The sequence below is a fragment of the Puma concolor genome, chromosome E1 (assembly GCF_028749965.1).
Source record: "Puma concolor isolate L17-30 chromosome E1, mPumCon1.1.hap2, whole genome shotgun sequence".
Taxonomy (NCBI): domain Eukaryota; kingdom Metazoa; phylum Chordata; class Mammalia; order Carnivora; family Felidae; genus Puma; species Puma concolor.
This window is the reverse complement of record NC_141680.1, coordinates 58,270,936-58,288,847: the sequence shown is the minus strand read 5'-3', so window position 1 is coordinate 58,288,847 and position 17,912 is coordinate 58,270,936. Positions and strand designations below refer to the sequence as shown.

The window sequence follows — 17,912 nt, the reverse complement described above, 5'->3', positions numbered from 1 at the left end:
CTTTTAAGTTAACACCCAGGAAAAAAAATTAAGTTACATTTGAAATTGCTTTTTTCAATCGAGCTACACCTTAACCCAAGCATAAATAGCACCCCAGATGTTAACATAAACATCACCCGCGAGACTCGAACAGATTATACTGATGAGTTTGAGACTGAATTGTCCTGTCAGGTGCCAGTGAGTCCAAGGGTTTAAATGCAATCTCCATGATTTCCTTAAAATGAAATCAGTCACACCAAATAATCAGAGAAGTAGCTCAGCCAAAGACAATCACATTTTAGAACGTCTATATTGGAATTTGATGAGAGGACTTTACTAGGATGTGAAATAAAGTGTAAATATGATGAAAATTCTAAGCAAAGCCAAGGTGGAACAACACTTCAGAAACACATCATGCAAAATTATTGAAGAAAACAGTTATGGTGTTAAGCCAGTATGTGTGCATGTGAGAAAGTCAGGAAAAGAAAACAATTTGCAAAGCTTTTCTAAACAATTTTAGTCAATTCTGAATTATCAGCATTAATGGTGGGGCTAAGGGCACGAAAATATCTTCCAAAAGAGCATCAAATACAAAACGCATTTTTGTTTCATTAGAAAGCATTTTAACGCTAACAATTACATATCAATGCATAAGAAAGCTTTCAAACAAATAATAAAGTACACTGTTTCAATTAACGGTGTTGCTAAAGAGCCAGACTCTATATCCAGATTTCACTTAGTATATCTTTGTGCTAAGCCCCCGCTTGAACCCTTGTTTTCTCTCTCCTTTTAAATTCTGGCTCATGAGGTTCAGGTGATAGTATATCAACAGGCTTTCCGGTTAATTAAGACACTTGCTTTCTTTGTTGCCAGAACATATTAAATGTCAGGCAAGATTTGTGCTCAAGAGCCAAAGGCACTCTGATAAAAAGTGCCAAGTAAGATGCCAAGAAAGAAGTTCAGAAGGATCAAACCAAAAATAAAAAGCTAAACAGTTTTCCTTCCTAATCTTTTTAATAAGCTGAAAGATTTAAACCAAGATTAAAAATAATGCAGAGGTTTTTGCAGATATAAATAATAAATCGGTTAGGAGGAATGTGTTGTCACAAATGGAATAAATTATCTTAGCAAAGAAAATGAACACGAAACATTCTTTGATACCTGGGTTAAACAGAATAGTCCACTGTCTTTTCCCCCCAATTTCAATTCAAAAGTTAATACAAAATGGTCCAGATGAAAACAAATTTTGTTTTCAGTTTTCAACTGATACCAAACAAAAAAAAGGGGGGGGAGGAGGGGAAGAGGGGGAAATGACGTTGGCCATGGAATGGAACACTGTCGGCACAGTTCAGAAAGTTTCTGACAAATGAAATGGTGCTTTGAACAACTCTGGATTTGGGAAGAGACTGACTTACCGACTGTTTGCTATTCTCATCCTCCTCTTCTTCATAACCATCTTCATCACCTCCAAGGCGAGAAAAGTCATCCTCTCCATAGGCCTCAGATACTAATCCACCTTTTTCCTCTGAAAGAGGGAAAAAGAAAAATGAATAAATGCATACAAAAATGAAAGACAACCTTTCAGTGGTTTGAATGGCCAGAACTATCTCTGAAGATCAAAGGGGAGCCTAAATCTCCCGTGAATAGGCCCAGAAACTGCCTTCAGAAAGAGCACAATAGATAAAGTCATTAAAAGAACATGGAAGGGGCGCCTGGGTGGTGCAGTCGGTTAGGCGTCCGACTTCAGCCAGGTCACGATCTCGCGGTCCGTGAGTTCGAGCCCCGCGTTGGGCTCTGGGCTGATGGCTCGGAGCCTGGAGCCTGTTTAAGATTCTGTGTCTCCCTCTCTCTCTGCCCCTCCCCCATTCATGCTCTGTCTCTCTCTGTCCCAAAAATAAATAAACGTTGAAAAAAAAATTAAAAAAAATAAATAAATAAAAGAACGTGGAAGAAAACCAACTACTAAATCCTTTCTCTCATGCTTTTCTTTTTTTAAGTTTATTTATTTTGAGAGTCAGGGTGGAGGAGGGGCAGAGGGAGAGAACCCCAGGCAGGCTTTGTGCTGTCAGCGCAGAGCCTGATGCAGGGCTCAAGCTCATGAACCGTGAGATTGTGACCTGAGCTGAAACCAAGAGTTGGATCCTTAACCGACTGAGCCACCCAGGCACCCCCTTTCTCTCATGCTTCTAATCCACCTCGTATGACAACTGAAGGCTTCTCTTCTCTGAACTATTACTGCACATTGTTTAAAAACCTCTTTATCTTAATTTTTTTAAATTTATTTTTTCTTTAGGGTGAGAGACAGCAAGGGAGGGGCAGAAGGAGAGAGAATCTTAAGCTTACACAGGGCTCGAGCTTATGACCCTGATACCATGACCTGAGCTGAAATCAAGAGTAGATGCTTAATCGACTGAGCCACTCAGGGGCCTGGAAAACCTTTTTTTTTTTTAATTAAAAAAAATTTTTTTAAATGTTTTTATTTATTTTTGAGACAGAGAGACAGAGCATGAGCAGGGGAGGGGCAGAGTGAGGGAGACACAGAATCCAAAGCAGGCTCCAGGCTCTGAGCTGTCAGCACAGAGCCCGACGCGGGGCTCGAACCCACGTACCATGAGATCATGACCTGAGTCGAAGTCGGGTGCTTAACCGACTGAGCCACCCAGGCGCCCCTGGAAAACCTCTTTTGATATGTGTATCTCTACCTTGTATCCGAGGCACCAGAACTTGTCTTCTTATACAAGATAAAGACTCTGTTGCCATCATTTTTGTGTTCTTTAGGAACAGGAATTTTATTTAAAAAAAATTTTTTTTTTCAACGTTTTTATTTATTTATGGGACAGACAGAGACAGAGCATGAACGGGGGAGGGGCAGAGAGAGAGGGAGACACAGAATCGGAAACAGGCTAAGGAACAGGAATTTTAACTGGGGGCACTGAGAGGAGTTCCCAATCATACCTACTTGAGAAGCAAAGTCTTCTATGTTTAAACCAAAACAAACAACAACAAGAAAAATACAAAATGCTACAATTACTGGGAAACCACCAGAGAACCTCTTGACTGGAAGAGGGCATGCAAAACTGAGAGTAGCTAACCTCCAGATGAGGAAAGGAAGTCCCAGATATGTTAGGTAGCTTGCTGCCCTTTCTATGATGCCAAAGAAATCTGTTCCCATTTCCTAACATTGTGATTCTCAACCTGAGTAGGGCAACAAAATCACTGATGGGCTTCAACAGCCTACAAAGTACTGGAATCACTGAAGAGTATTAAAAAGCTACAAAATGCCCAGGTTCTACCCCAAATCTACAAATTACTCTCGCCAGCGAGACCAGATTTTTAAAAGGTCCAATATGAGTCTAGGGCACATTCCTAATGCAAAGTTATAAACTTAACAAGACACAACCTTTACCACCCTCCAGGTACGTTCTACGCGTCGCTCCCCCCATTACACAACGAGCCCAGAAGGAACAGGTGGTGGATCCGTAGCTTTGGATCCTCTCCATCTTTCGCCCATCCCTATGCCCAACACGATGCCCGGCATGGAGAAGACTTTCATTAAGTTACGGCAGAATGACCGAATCAACGGAAGGAGATGGTCCATTCTTACTCCAGGGCGTCCACTCTGTCCCAACCAGGGTCTCGATCGCGCTTCGGGGCTCCGGGGTTCCGGGGCCCGATACCTGGGGCACAATGACCATCTCTTCCCCTCCCGTCCTGCTAGGTGAGCAGCTTTCCGAGCAGACACCTGATTCTCCCCTTCCAGCTCCCTACTCAGGCCTCACCAGCCGCGCTGCCCGCTGTTTCGACGCCAGCCTCGCCGTCGGACTCGGGCTCTGAATCTTCCGCGTAAACTGCCAGAGACGACAGAACATTCTTCTTCCCCGCCATCTTACTCCCGGCGCGCCTCAGTCTTATGACTCAAAGAAGCCGACTTCCGTGCGGAAAGGCGACTTTTTCCTATCCCAGGAGAACCCGCGCCGGTTCCTGACCAGAAACCAATCAAAACGGCCGTTTCTTGGCCTGGCCCCGCCCCTCCCGCCAGGCTGCCGTGACATCATCACTGCGCGACGGATGTAAGGTTGTGTGGGTTTTAGCTGACACTGAATCCCCAGCCTTTTGGCTTCTGAGTTTGGGGTGGTATATGGGGGTCTTCGAGTAGTTCCCGACCAGCGGGCAGCAGCGGCCCGGCAAGAGTCCTTCGCTCCGGGGTGGCCCACCGCCAGCTCTGATATCTTGGGGTGAAGAGAGGGAGGGTTCGGCTGGGGAAGGGAGAAAAGAGCTAACGGGGGTTGAACAGAGGAAGAAAAGCGATGAGCTCCCCTCCAGGAGGTGGGAAGAAGGGGTCGAGGTAGAATTGCCGTGATAGCAGCACTTATAAAAGGAGCAGAAGGTGGATCTTAGAAAAACAATTCCATCTTCTCCAAAGGATTCCAAAGACATTTGTGTTTCTTCTCGTGATCTGATTTCTAGCTCCGTGCCATACCGCGGCATAGCATAGTTCAATGTTTTTTATTTTCCTCAGCATAGAAGTGGACATGTTAATTGCCCAGGAATATGTTGCTTAAGGGTGTTCACCTGGAGCTATGTTACTTGGAAATAATATACTGCTTGGGAGTAATAAAGCAAATTTTACTTAGAGAAAAATAAGCAGTATTTTAAAAGCAGAACAGGGGGTTTTCATCGCAACCATATGCCTTAACTTTTGGCCACTGTCTGTCGCTAAGATGAGCACCCACCCTTCTTTTGACCCTGAACGTCGAGTCCGGAGCACGTTGAAGAAGGTCTTTGGGTTTGACTCTTTTAAGACACCATTACAGGAGAGTGCGACCATGGCTGTAGTGAAAGGTAACATTGCTAAAACTACCTGTGTTTACATTTGTGCTGGCTATACTGTAGCATTGCCATGGAGGGTGCCAACACTCTTTCTGACCCTTCCTACCTCCCCACTCTTGGTCCATAATTATTGCTGGAAATCTTGTAGATTTGTCACTTTTAAGCGGTTTTATTGGCAGAATCACCCAGCTGTTCTGGTTCTTACATTTCATAGCTAGAGCTGCAGATTGTCTTTGAAAGCAGTTCATAGATTTCAGTCCATGTTCGTTTGTGTGTAGGCAGTAGTGGGAGTGGCAGGAATGGCCTAATCCAGTCTTTGACCTTCTAAACCCTTTGTTGAAGATTGAGTGGTCTCCGTCCCAAATAGGGAAGGAAGTAGTAATAATATTATAAATCTGATACATATTGACAATGGAGGTTATCAAGAGGGTAGTAACAATGTAACATTAATTACATTGTAACGTTTATAAGCAAGTCTTTTTTTTAATTTTTAAAAACGTTTTATTTATTTTTGAGAGAGAGAGAGAGAGAGAGAGAGAGAGCAAGTGGGGGAGGGGCAGAGAAAGAGGGAGACACAGAATCTGAAGCAGGTTCCAGGCTCTGAGCTGTCAGTACAGAGCCTGATGCGGGGCTCGAACCCACAAACTGTGACCTGAGCCAAAGTTGGACGCTTACCTGACTGAGCCACCCAGGCGTCCCTATGCAAAAGTCTTCTGAATGATGTGGCTTCCATGTCTCCACAGGTATACCCACTCCATCTAGAAGTGTTCAACTTTCATGGCTGTTTAATTCAATCATCCATATCCCAACAGACTCAGACTTTTCACCCTTATGGTTGTCATTGCCATTACTAGAAATGGTTTGTGCCCATTTCCAAATCTCTCTGGATCTCTGCCCTTAGCACAAGAAGGATGGGAAGGAAATTAGCATTATTACCTTTACCTGTGCCACTCTGCTAGGCGCTTTCCCTACAGTCTCATTTCGTTTTCAGCAGCCTTGACAAGGAAAAAGATAAAAGGCAGGAAGCATTTAGATATCATTATCTTGCATTTTTTCAGGCGACAAGGATGTGTTTGTGTGCATGCCCACAGGGGCAGGAAAATCCCTCTGCTATCAGCTTCCTGCTGTGTTGGCCAAAGGCATCACCATTGTAATCTCTCCACTCATTGCTTTGATTCAGGTGAGCCTTAGGGGAATGAAGATAGTAACCCAAAAAGTTTAGGGGAAGGTGGGCCTTTTTGTTTGTTTGGTTTTGGTTTTGGTTTGGTTTGGTTTTCCCGCTGGGAATGTCATGTCTCATTTGTTTGGTCTTTTGCCTTTTATTTCCTTTGATTTGCCTATTTCCCTTTCTGTATCGGGTTTCTGAATTGTCCAAATGTGTCATCATCGCCACTAGTGCATACCACTCTGGCAGGTTATGAATGAGTTTTCTGTATTTTGATGGCCCAGAGTCTCTCCTTCGTTACCTTTCACCCAGAGGAGTGTGGAAATGTATCTGTATACACATAGACACCGTGTCATGTACACACATGGGCACTCTTGACAGGATAGAAGATGCAGACGGGTAGAGAGCTAAAATGATATAAACTGATTGGGATGTTGTCAGCATCTGCTCTGCCCCTCTGGCTATATTTAAGGCTTGCAGATGGGCTGATAGAATCAGAAATGAGGAAGTGTGGCTATGTGGTTAAGAGTCATCCACCATGAAGAGAAACGGAATAACAGTGCTTCGTGAGTTTCACGAGGTCTCAGGCTTTGTGCTAAGTGCCTTACGTGCATTCACTTCACCTTTGCAGTGTAAAATTTCACTTAATGCTAACAACTATCCTATTAGATAGTTACCAGTTTTACAAGAGGGAGGGATGGGGAGAGACAGACAGAACTGAGTCTCAGAGGCTAAGAGCCAGTCAAAGAGCATGTGGCGATTAAGTGAGCCAGGAATGAGCCAGGTCTGTCTGTCTCCAGAGCCTGTGCTGTCACCCACTTCACCCTCTGAACTTTTTGTATGCAGAGAGAAGACCTTGGAGGTTGGGGGGAGGGCACTTATGGCTGGGAAATGCCCAGTGAGTCAAGATGACATTTACCACTGTGTCCTCCGCTCTGTGGCCTGTTTCCCTTCTACCCTCAGGACCAGGTGGACCACTTGCTGGCCCTGAAGGTACGAGTGAGTTCTCTGAACTCAAAGCTCTCAGCACAGGAAAAGAAGGAGCTGCTCTCGGACCTGGAGCAAGAAAAGCCACAGACCAAACTTCTGTACATCACACCAGAGATGGCGGCTTCAGCCTCCTTCCAGCCTACCCTGAACTCACTGCTGTCCCGCCACCTGCTCTCCTACCTGGTGGTGGATGAAGCTCATTGCGTTTCCCAGTGGGGGCATGACTTCCGTCCTGACTACTTGCGTCTGGGTACCCTCCGTTCCCGCCTGGCACATGCCCCGTGTGTGGCTCTGACTGCCACAGCCACCCCGCAAGTCCAAGAGGATGTGTTTGCTGCCCTGCACCTGAAGCAACCGGTTGCCACTTTCAAGACTCCCTGCTTTCGGGCCAACCTCTTCTATGATGTGCAGTTCAAAGAACTGCTTTCTGATCCCTATGGAAACCTGAAGGACTTCTGTCTTAAGGCTCTTGGACAGAAGACTGCTAAAGGGGTGAGGGCCCTGAGGGCGGGAGGGGGGGGAGGGGGGGGCCAAGATGCCTCGAGAGCCCCGAGCTGGTATCTTGCAGTGTAGAGGTGGATGTTGGTTTTCTAGGACCTTTGCTTTTTCTCGCTGCTTTAGCCAGAACTAGCTGCCGCCTCTTAAAACTTGCACTCTGAGAGTTGTTCCTTTGGTTTCCTGGCATTATTCCTCTTCATGGAGTCCCCTTGTCCTGACATTCTCCTGTGGGAGGTGAGCAGCCAACCCTGAGTGAGGCCTTTGCAGATGTATCCAAGGCTTCAGGACAAGAAGCAGAGGAGTTAGATGGGTTATGGTTTTGAGCTGCTTGATTACAAAGTGGCAGAGCCCTGCTGGTGGCCTGCCTCAGAGGAGCCTGTGAGACTGACATGAGAAAGAGGGAAACCTTCTTCTTCTTCTTTTTTTAAAGTTTATTTACTTTTGAGAGAGAGAGAGAGAAGGGGAAGGACAGAGAGAGAGGGGGAGAAAGAGAATCCCAAGCAGTCTCTGTGAAGCAGGCTCTGAGGGGCTCGAACTCACGAACTGTGAGATCATGACCTGAGCTGAAATCAAGAGTCAGATGCTTAACCAACTGAGTCACCCAGGCACTCCAGAGCAAAAGCTTCTTTTAAAGCAGTCCACAATATAATGGGCAGATTGTTCTTTCTTCTCAATGCTGTCTTCCCATGTCTCCTCATTCAGTCACTCTCTGGCTGCGGCATTGTCTACTGCAGGACCAGAGAGGCTTGCGAGCAGCTGGCAACAGAGCTCAGTTACAGGGGTGTGAATGCCAAGGCATACCACGCAGGTAAGGGGCGCCTGGGCCATGTGCTCCTCTTCCCTCTCAGAGGCCTCTCAGTGGGTCTCTTGTTCTTTAAAGATCCTGGATAATCAGATGGTCCGTCATCTTTTTCCAGATACTCAGACAGAGCTAAAGCAATTCACTTACGTCCACAAAAAGGAGTCTAGACACAAATAAGATCTAAAATGAGGACTGTGACTCCTGAAGTCCTTTTCTCACCCTGAGCCCTCCCAGCAGCAAGTGATGAGTTTTTCTAAGTCTAGGTATTGGTGTTGTAGAGAGAGCACAGGTTTTAAAGGCCAGTGGACTGAGGTTTGAATCTTGACTTAACACTTACTGAGCACTGTGTGCCACACAGCTGGTAAGTGATGGACTGAAGGTGTGTGTGCAGCACCCAGGGCAGGGTCAAGCCCAAGGTAGATCCCAAGGAAGACGTGGGTTCCCTCTGACACCTTGCCCTCATTTACAGGGCTGAAGCCTTCTGAGAGAACATTGGTGCAGAACGACTGGATGGAGGAGAAGGTTCCTGTCATTGTTGCAACCATTAGTTTTGGAATGGGAGTGGATAAAGCCAATGTCAGGTGAGGGATGCTTCTTGCCTTTCTTTCCCAGTCAAGGCCCTGGCTCAGGTGGGTTGCCTGGTGCTGTGCCTCAAGGAGCAAGTCCATAGGCTCCTTCTAGGGCCCCAGGAGAGAGTCCCTGGTGCACAGCCCACATGGTGACAGGTGCTGTGCAGCCTACTCCCAGGTGACTGCATCGCAGGGTTCTGTCATCCCTCAGGAGAGGGCGGCACACAGGCCATCAGGCCCATCCGTAACGCAGCGTGTGCATCTAGCACATGGTCCCTGTGAGGGGGTGGAATGAACTGTCTTAAGCTGCTCCCTGTGGGATATCAAAGTCAGTGTCTTATTCCCAGCCTTCCTTGTTACTGCTTTTCGACAGTCTAGAAGAGATGGGTGGGGCTCACCCCACCCAGCCTTCTAGTACCACCCTGGCAACTCTTGGCGAGTCTTTATCTCTAGCCCCCCCAACCTTCCAGAGACATTTTGTGCTACAGCCTAAAGCCGTCTGCTCTCATTAACACCAACAATAATGCTTTGTATGATGTACAGAGCACTTGGGCATACATGATCTCATTAAGACTCACAGGGACTCTGAGTTGGTCAGTGGAGGAATGAGTCTGTGCGCTTACATTTGAGAGAACACAGGCTTTGGAATCTGAGTTTGGACCCTGGGGCTGCGGTGGCTTGTTGGGGGCCAACTTTGAAGTCAGACACCCCTAGGCCCAAATCTTAAAAAAAATTTTTTTTTTTTTTCAACGTTTATTTATTTTTGGGACAGAGAGAGACAGAGCATGAACGGGGGAGGGGCAGAGAGAGCGGGAGACACAGACTCGGAAATAGGCTCCAGGCTCTGAGTCATCAGCCCAGAGCCCGACGCGGGGCTCGAACTCACGGACCGCGAGATCGTGACCTGGCTGAAGTCGGACGCTTAACCGACTGCGCCACCCAGGCGCCCCCCTAGGCCCAAATCTTAACCCCTGCCGTCCCCTTGCTATTTGACCTTGTATACATTTTCCTGAATCTCAAGTTCATTGTCTATAAAACAGGGTTACCTCACCTTATAGTAACTGTAAAATTAAATGAGACAAATGGGTAAACTGGCTCATAGTAGGTGTTTAATAATGTCATCCCTTTCTCTCTTCAAAGAGGTTAAAGGATTACTCGAGGTTGGGCAGCTCATTAGTGGCCTACTCTTGTTGCTTTAAGCCCAGTGCTTTTGCCTCTGGGCCTCTGTGAGTGTTTTTGGTTTCTCATGTGCTGGAATTGCCCCCCTTAACTCTGCTGTGGCCTCTAACCTGAGCCGTTCCACGGCCAGGAGGCCTGCTGATGGGGTGCAGGGGTCTTGGCCACATTTACTTGGAAGCTGCTAGCCTCCCTGCTCCTGGTCACTGTGGAGACCTCTTCCCCTCGTCTCTTCTGCCACAGCTCATGCTGCTCATCCCTTTGGATCCTACAGGTTTGTTGCCCACTGGAATATTGCCAAGTCTATGGCTGGGTACTACCAAGAGTCCGGCCGGGCTGGCAGGGATGGGAAGCCTTCCTGGTGCCGTCTCTATTACTCCAGGAATGACAGGGACCAAGTCAGTTTTCTGATCAGAAAGGAAGTCGCAAAACTCCAGGTAGGTCCTGGGCAGCCTGGACCCTTTTCATCCAAACCCCCCACTCTCCAGTTTCATGTAGCTTATTTATTTTTTTTTTTCAACGTTTATTTATTTTTGGGACAGAGAGAGACAGAGCGTGAACGGGGGAGGGGCAGAGAGAGAGGGAGACACAGAATCGGAAACAGGCTCCAGGCTCTGAGCCATCAGCCCAGAGCCTGACGCGGGGCTCGAACTCCCGGACCGCGAGATCGTGACCTGGCTGAAGTCGGACGCTCAACCGACTGCGCCACCCAGGTGCCCCTCATGTAGCTTATTTTTGAACCCAGGTAGAGCTTGTGTAAGCTACAGGGGTGCTCCTGGGGTTAGAAGGTATAGCGGGGGGTGGGGGGGTGGGGGAATGGTATACTGGTGAATAGACAGCTTGCAACAGCTAGGTTAGACCTTTCCATTTATATGCGCAGTCTTTTGTGTGCCTGTTATTTTACATAGTCAAGATCAATCCTGCTTTAATTAGCATTGTCACACAAGCATTTTCCCATATTGTTGAAAGTTCTTTGTTTTTGTTCTCAGTTGTTTTGTTTTGTTTTACGGGTTGTACACGTTTTGCACAGAGCCTAGAAATAGATCCAAGTACATAAGTGAGCTTGATGTATGAGAGGTGGCATTATAAATCAACAGGAGAAGGATGAACTGTTGAATGATTGGTGCTGGAAAAAGAGAAGATCAGATACTTATTTCCTCTACCATACACATATAAGTTATGGGTGGATTAAAGAATTCAAAAAAAAAGCTGTAAAATTGGGGGAAAATATCTTTGTTCCTTTGACAAAGGGAAGAGCATGTCAAGATTTTAAAAGTGGAGGCTATGAAGGAAGATGTGATCTGTTTGACTCAATTCAAACTAAAAATTTCCATGTAACGAGAGATACCACTAACAAAGTGAAAAAAATGATCCATTGTCGGAGAAGAGATTTGCAACATACATAATTGACTGAATACACGGAGAAGTCCTACAGGTAAATCTGTAAAAGGCAGACAACTGCAGAGCAAAACATGTGAATTTCACAAAAAGAGGAAACCAGGGTATCTAACAAAGGTATAAAGACTCGCTCAACCTCCCTTAGGAATCAGAGAAATGCAAAGGAGATGGGCTGTCGCTTTATGCCTGTCACACTGGCAAAAACGTGCAACATCTGTATAATCACTGCGGGCGAGGATGTGGGGAAAGGGGAACGCATGATGTCAGGAAGATGAACTGGTATGGCTGCTTTGAAGAGAGACGAGGTGATACATATAGCGAGAGGGTACTGGTGCTCTGTGAGTCAGTAATTCCACTTCTAGGTAGACAAGTTGTCATGTGTACAAGGATGTACGTGTACAAGGCCATACAGGGATGTTTGCTGCAACTCCCTCATAATGAACTCTTTCTTCCTCCTTAGGGTATGGGATAAACAGGCTTAGTCACACAGTGGAATAGTCTAGAGCAGTTGAAAATGACACAGTAAATCTGCATTAATCAACATGGATAAAGTCACCCAAAGCATAATTTGTGAGGCTACAAATGGCTACATGTAGACTTTCCTCATAAGAACTGTGGGACCCAAGTACTTCTGTCTGATGTCTACCAAATGACAGTAAGAGGACAAAAATATATATAAACCCACAGGGACAAGGGGAACAAAAGACAAGATACCAGCAGGTAGAAATATCAACAGATGTCTGTCTAGAAAACCCCAGACTCTACTGGAAATCTATTAGAATTCATAAGGAAACCTGGCAAAGTGGCTGAACGAAAGGGAAATACTTTAAAAAGCCTAGCTGTTCTCCACATTACCATGAATATCTAGGAGTGGAAATGAAAAAATATTTAGTTTGCAAAAATGAAACTTATAAAATACCTAGAAGTAAATGTTACAGGCCGTTAACAAGAGACATTTTTTTTTTTTTTAAAGCTTCTCATGTGCTTTTGATGTATAGCCAGGGAGGAGGACTACTGATTTGAAGAAAACTGCTATCTCATTGAAAGAAAACAAGCTCTGAGCAGGTACCAAAAGTGAGTGAGAAGTATAAAACTGTCAGTTCTCCTCACAGTTAATATAAATGAAGTTCCAGTTGAAATCCCAAAAGACTTCTGTTGGGAAGTAGAATCTTAGAATTTGTATGAAAGAATCAGAGCCCAAGAACAGCCAGGAAAAGTCTTAAGAGCAAGAATGGTGAAGGCGACGAGCTTAACCCAGTGTCAGAACATGCTGGGATGCGGCTATAACCAAATCCATGTAGTAGACTAAAGCGGTAGCACAGACAAGAGAATTAGACATAAGTCCCAGAATGGGGCGCCTGGGTGGCTCAGGTTAAGCGTCTGAGTTGGTTAAGTGTCTGAGTCTTGATTGCAGCTCAGGTCGTGATCTCAGTTTGTGGGTTTGAACCCCATGTGCTGACAGTTCAGAGCTTGCTTGGGATTCTCTCTCCCTCTCTCTTTACCCCTCCCCCACTCACATGCTCTGTCTCTCAAATAAATAAACTTAAAAAAAAATTTCTTTTATGTTTGATACAGTTTTCCTTCCTTCCTTCCTTCCTTCCTTTCTGTAGAGAGAGCAAGCCAGCAGGGGAAAGGAGCAGAGGGAGAGAGAGTCTTAAGCAAGCTCCATGCTCAGCGCGGAGCCTGATGCAGGGCTCAGTCCCACGGTCATACCTGAGCTGAAATCAGCCGCCACATGCTCAGCCAACTAAGCCACCCAGGTACCCTGCATCCGACTCGACTTAAGTTCAGGTCATGATCTAAGGGTTGTGGGATCAAGCCCTGCATCAGGCTCCGTGCTGAGTGCGAAACCTGCTTAAGATTCTCTCTCTCACTCCCTCTGCCTCTCTTCCCCACTTGTGCACGCTCTCTCTCTAAAAAAAAAAAAAAAATTAATGTTAAAGAGGAAAGAAATGAGTCCCAAAACATGTGAGAGTTTAATATTTGATGAAGCCGATAGTTCAGTTTAATGGAAAACAAAGGGATTGGCTAGTGGGTGGTGCTGACATCCCTCTGGAGTAAAATAAAAGTGCTCCATTTGGCACCTTATATAGAAGGCAGATTAAGGACCTGCATGTAAAAAATAAACAATATTTTACAAGAGACTTTATTCCAGTGTGTAACCTTAGGCTTGAAATAGTTTTGTACTGAAAATTAGAAACTCAGAAATCTATCTTAAAAAAAAAGTATTTTAATTGAAGTTCTTGAACTTCTGTAAATCCTCAACCCATGAAAAAGAATGTATGTGGCAAAAGATACCATAAACAAAGCCCGCAGATAAACAGATCTGGAAAACTAGTTACTGTAAAACCCATACCAGAGGTTGAAGTTGAGGATAAATGGAGAGCTTTCACCAACTAACAGGAAGAAGCAAAGTGTATGAAAGCAAGTTCCCAGAAAAGCTCAGCCAAACGGCACATCCAGAGATGTTCAAATTCAATAATAATCAGGTAAATGCAAATTAAAGTGACACACTTGTGAAAGGGCTCTAACACTTGTTGCTTGGGGCATGTGCAGGAGAGGGCTTGCACTTTGCCAGGAGAAAAAGGAAGTGTTTGCAGTCTTGGGGGAAGCACTCTAGGAGTATTATTACTCTTTAACATACAGGTACCCTTGACCCCAGATACCCTGTTTCTGGGATCAGATCACCTGAAATAAAAGTGGCAATGCACAGGCTCATGGGCTCAAGGGCCTGTGTGGTAGCATTGGTCATGAGGACTGCAGCTGGGGAACAAATTAAATACCCAGCCACAAGCAGTGATGAAATTATAGTACATGCTCACTATGGGGCCAGAGACATAGCTGAGGGCCCAGGAGAGCTCGTATCTTGCTTTAAAAAAAACAACAATGTTTCCCATGCACCCCAGTGTTTACAGCAGCAATGTTTACAGTCAACAATAGCCAAAGTGTGGCCCAAATGTCCACTGACTGATGAATGGATAAAGAAGATGTATTTTTTATTTTTTATTAAAAAAAAATTTTTTTTAACGTTTATTCATTTTTTGATAGAGAAAGACACAGAGCTTGAGTGGGGGAGGGACAGAGAGAGAAGGAGACACAGAATCCGAAGCAAGCCTCAGGCTCTGAACTGACAGGACAGAGCCTGACGCAGGGCTCGAACTCATGGACCCTGAGATCATGACCTGAGCTGAAGTCGGACGCTTAACCGACTGAGCCACCCAGGCGCCCCAGAAGATGTGGTATTTATATACAGTGGAATATTACTTGGAAATCAAAAATAATAAATATTGCCATTTACAACAATGTGAATGGAACTAGAGTGTATTATGCTAAGCAAAATAAGTCAGAGAAAGATAAATGCCATATGATTTCACTCACATGTGGAATTTAAGAAATACAACAGATGAACATAGGGGAAGGGAAGGAAAAAATAAGATAAAAAGAGAGAGGGAGGCCATGAGAATCTTAAATACGGAAAACAGGGTTGCTGGAGAGGTGCTGGGTGGGGGGATGGGCTAAATAGAAGATGGGCATTAAGGAGGGCACTTGGGATGAGCGCTGGGTGTTACATGTTAGTGATGAATCACTAAATTCTACTCCTGAAACCATTATTACACTCTGTGTCAAGTAAGTTAGATTTAAATAAAATTTTTTCTAAATTTGTGAAAACAAACCCCATTATAAATAATAGTAAAATGTTGAAACTACTATTAAAAAGCAAAAAAAAAAAAAAAAAGTCACAAGGTAAATCATGTTTATGATTTGGCATTGTAGATTTGCTTATTCTGTATCTGCTCTGTTGAAATGTAAATTCCATGAGCGCAGGGACCTTTAGTTTCCTGTGTATCTGTAATGCCCAGGTCAGTGCTGGGAACATGGTAAATGCATGATAAATGTTTTTTGAATAGATAAATAAATGAATAAATGGGGAGGGAAGGTGAATGCAAGTAGGGATTGGGAAGGAAGGGGCTTTGCAAGGACCAAGAATGATACTTTGCCATGAACAAAGGGGGTGTGATTAACTTGTCCCTTTTATCTGAAATTCAAATTAGACAAGGAAAAGATGTAGTAAGGTGATTGGGTATAAGGTATTTATTTAAAACTTACACGGTGAGTTATAAGAACTCACACTAGACTCATTATTAAGACATTTGAGTCAAAGAGAAGATCAGAAAGCTCCCAGAGAGGTGATATGTGGAGGACTGGGGGCCAGAACAGCACCAGTTTTCTCCATCATAATACCAGAAATGAGAAACTATGAGGCAGTGTCTTCCAACCTAGAAAATAAGCTGTTTCCAACCTAGAATTTCCTACTCAGCCAGCCAGGTTAGTGTGAAGGCAGGTTAAAGACATTTTTGACTTCCGGTTTGCTAAGCAGAGGCTGGAAGTGTTTGTTTTTAGAAGCTCTGGGAATAGAAGGGTGTTGATAATGGCGTGGGGGGGGGGGGTGTTACGGAAGTGCTCAGATTCTCAAGGCTGTGCAGGGATTTAACTGCCACCATATCAAGCAGAAAGGCAAACACCAAGACCACCAAGAAGCATCCGCAGCGTGCAAAATCCAACATGTTCACCATGTCTGATCAGTCACAGACTCAGAAATTCAAAGAGGCCTTCAACGTGATTGATCAGAACAGAGATGGTTTCATTATCAAGGAAGATTTGCATGATATGCTTGCCTCCCTGGGGAAGAATCCAACTGATGAGTATCTGGATGCCATGATGAATGAGGTTCCAGGGCCCATAAATTTCACCACGTTCCTCACTGTATTCAGTGAAAAGTTAAATGGCACAGATCCAGAAGAAATGCTTTTGATGAAGAAGTGACTGGCACCTGCTGGAATTACCTGAGGGCTGCAGACAATGCTGGGAGGCTGGGTTATAGGTGTGGAAGTGGAGTTGCTACACGGAAGAGCAGCTGTGGACAAGAAGGGACATCCCAATTCCACTGAGTTCATGCCCATCGTTAAACACGGAGCCAAAGACAAGGATGACTGAAAAGAACTTCAGGTTCCAGCCAAATGTTCCTTGTTGCCACTTTGGGTATTTCTGAGACTTTCTCTTGGAGCCCATTACATGCTCTTAGCTTTGCAGCTTTTATCTTTCTTGTTGTATTTATTCTCAGCCATTTTGGACACATGTATCTCTATAATCAGATGGGAATTGGGATTTTATATGATTTTCAGAATAGAAAATAGGGTGGTTTAACTTACCAGCTCCCTTCTCCCAAATAACTGCAGTCTACACACAGTCAGTATATGTTTTCAGAAAAAGTTATTTGCTCAATTTTTTCTGAACCATAATTAGACTTTATGATTAAGGGGGGGGAAAAAACATTTTCCAACACAAGATTTCAAGAAGCTCCCTCCTGTGGAGAAGCTACTGAAGGATGTCCCCCACCACAGAGGCAGTAATTGGAGAGGGAAAGATAGAGATCTGACCCCCAGCGAGTCAAGAGGAATGTCCTGGAACGACACTGAAGGGCAGTCTCAGTTGTGCTCCAGACCTAGAGGACAGCAGTTCGGGTTGAATCAGGGGGGACAAAAGGGCTCCAGGGGAGGAGTTTCTAAAAATAAAAGTGGAACCTACTATCTTTGACCCTGTCGACATGCAGTTTTCATGATAGCACAACATTTGGGGGTGAAGTAGTAATATACCAAAATCTAAGTAAAAAATGAAACAGCTATTAATTTTAGGGAACAAAGTTGTACAAGAAAGGATATGTGATCATGGAAAATGTAAAAATGTAAATGGTTTAGCTCTGATCAATGTTGCCATAGTTTCCTCACTGTAGGGAAAATTAAGAAGAAATTGTGATATAAACAGATTGGCAGAATGAAAGAGGTACACGTATTTGTGCGCATTTGGGAGGTGGGGATGATCCACCTTCCAGAAGCAGAGAGTCAATAGATCTCAGATATCAGTATCTGTTTTATTTTCTTTACTTTTTGGGGGTTTTTTTTTCTGTAGTTTAAAAAATTTCACATTTTTTTTGAAAGGAATCTTTGACAAATAGACATGTACAAAAAGGCAAATGATGCACAATCCCAACACAAGAGATCACTTCTTTTTAATTTTTTTAATGTTTATTTTTGAGAGACAGAGAGAGAGTGCACGCGCACGCACATGAATGGGGGAGGGGCAGAGAGAGTGGGAGACACAGAATCTGAAGTCGTCTCCAGGCTCTGTGCTGTCAGCATAGAGCCCGACGTGGGGCTTGAACTCACGAACCGTGAGATCATGACCGGAGCTGAAGTCGGATGTTTAACATACTGAGCCACCAGGTGCCCAGAGATCACTTCTAACACTGTAGTATTCATCCTTCCATACACACATAGATGTGTGTTCCTTCAAATCTAAGTACGCACACTTGTGTGTGTATTTACTACTAAATTTACTATTATATTGGATTGTATTGGGGTGCCTGGCTGACTTAGGTACGTAGAGCATGTGACTGTTGATCTTGGGGATGTGAGTTCGAGCCCCTTTGGGTGTAGAGGTTACTTAA

At 44.7% G+C, this 17,912-nt stretch overlaps 2 protein-coding genes and 1 pseudogene across 5 annotated transcripts in view; 2 read left to right on the top strand and 1 right to left on the bottom strand.

The window, feature by feature from the left end:
- Window positions 1-3,916, bottom strand: part of SAP30BP (SAP30 binding protein) — a 37,649-nt gene extending 33,733 nt beyond the window's left edge. For 2 of the 4 annotated variants that reach the window (XM_025927588.2, XM_086688059.1), the window contains exons 1-2: window positions 3,759-3,916; window positions 1,395-1,504 (exon numbers count right to left, since the gene is read on the bottom strand). In XM_025927588.2, coding sequence (XP_025783373.1) covers window positions 1,395-1,504; window positions 3,759-3,864 — 216 coding nt within the window. In that variant the 5' untranslated portion in view covers window positions 3,865-3,916. The remainder of the gene's footprint in view (window positions 1-1,394; window positions 1,505-3,758) is intronic. The other 2 variants (XM_025927590.2, XM_025927589.2) reach the window with 2 other exon arrangements.
- A 100-nt stretch (window positions 3,917-4,016) lies between these two features.
- RECQL5 (RecQ like helicase 5) overlaps window positions 4,017-17,912 on the top strand; it is a 36,104-nt gene continuing 22,208 nt past the window's right edge. Inside the window, exons 1-6 of the mRNA XM_025927581.2 lie at window positions 4,017-4,821; window positions 5,868-5,989; window positions 6,938-7,456; window positions 8,165-8,270; window positions 8,734-8,845; window positions 10,284-10,446. Of these exons, the coding sequence (XP_025783366.2) occupies window positions 4,701-4,821; window positions 5,868-5,989; window positions 6,938-7,456; window positions 8,165-8,270; window positions 8,734-8,845; window positions 10,284-10,446 (1,143 nt within the window). The 5' untranslated portion in view covers window positions 4,017-4,700. The remainder of the gene's footprint in view (window positions 4,822-5,867; window positions 5,990-6,937; window positions 7,457-8,164; window positions 8,271-8,733; window positions 8,846-10,283; window positions 10,447-17,912) is intronic.
- On the top strand, window positions 13,873-16,724 carry LOC112864449 (myosin regulatory light chain 2, smooth muscle minor isoform pseudogene; annotated as a pseudogene).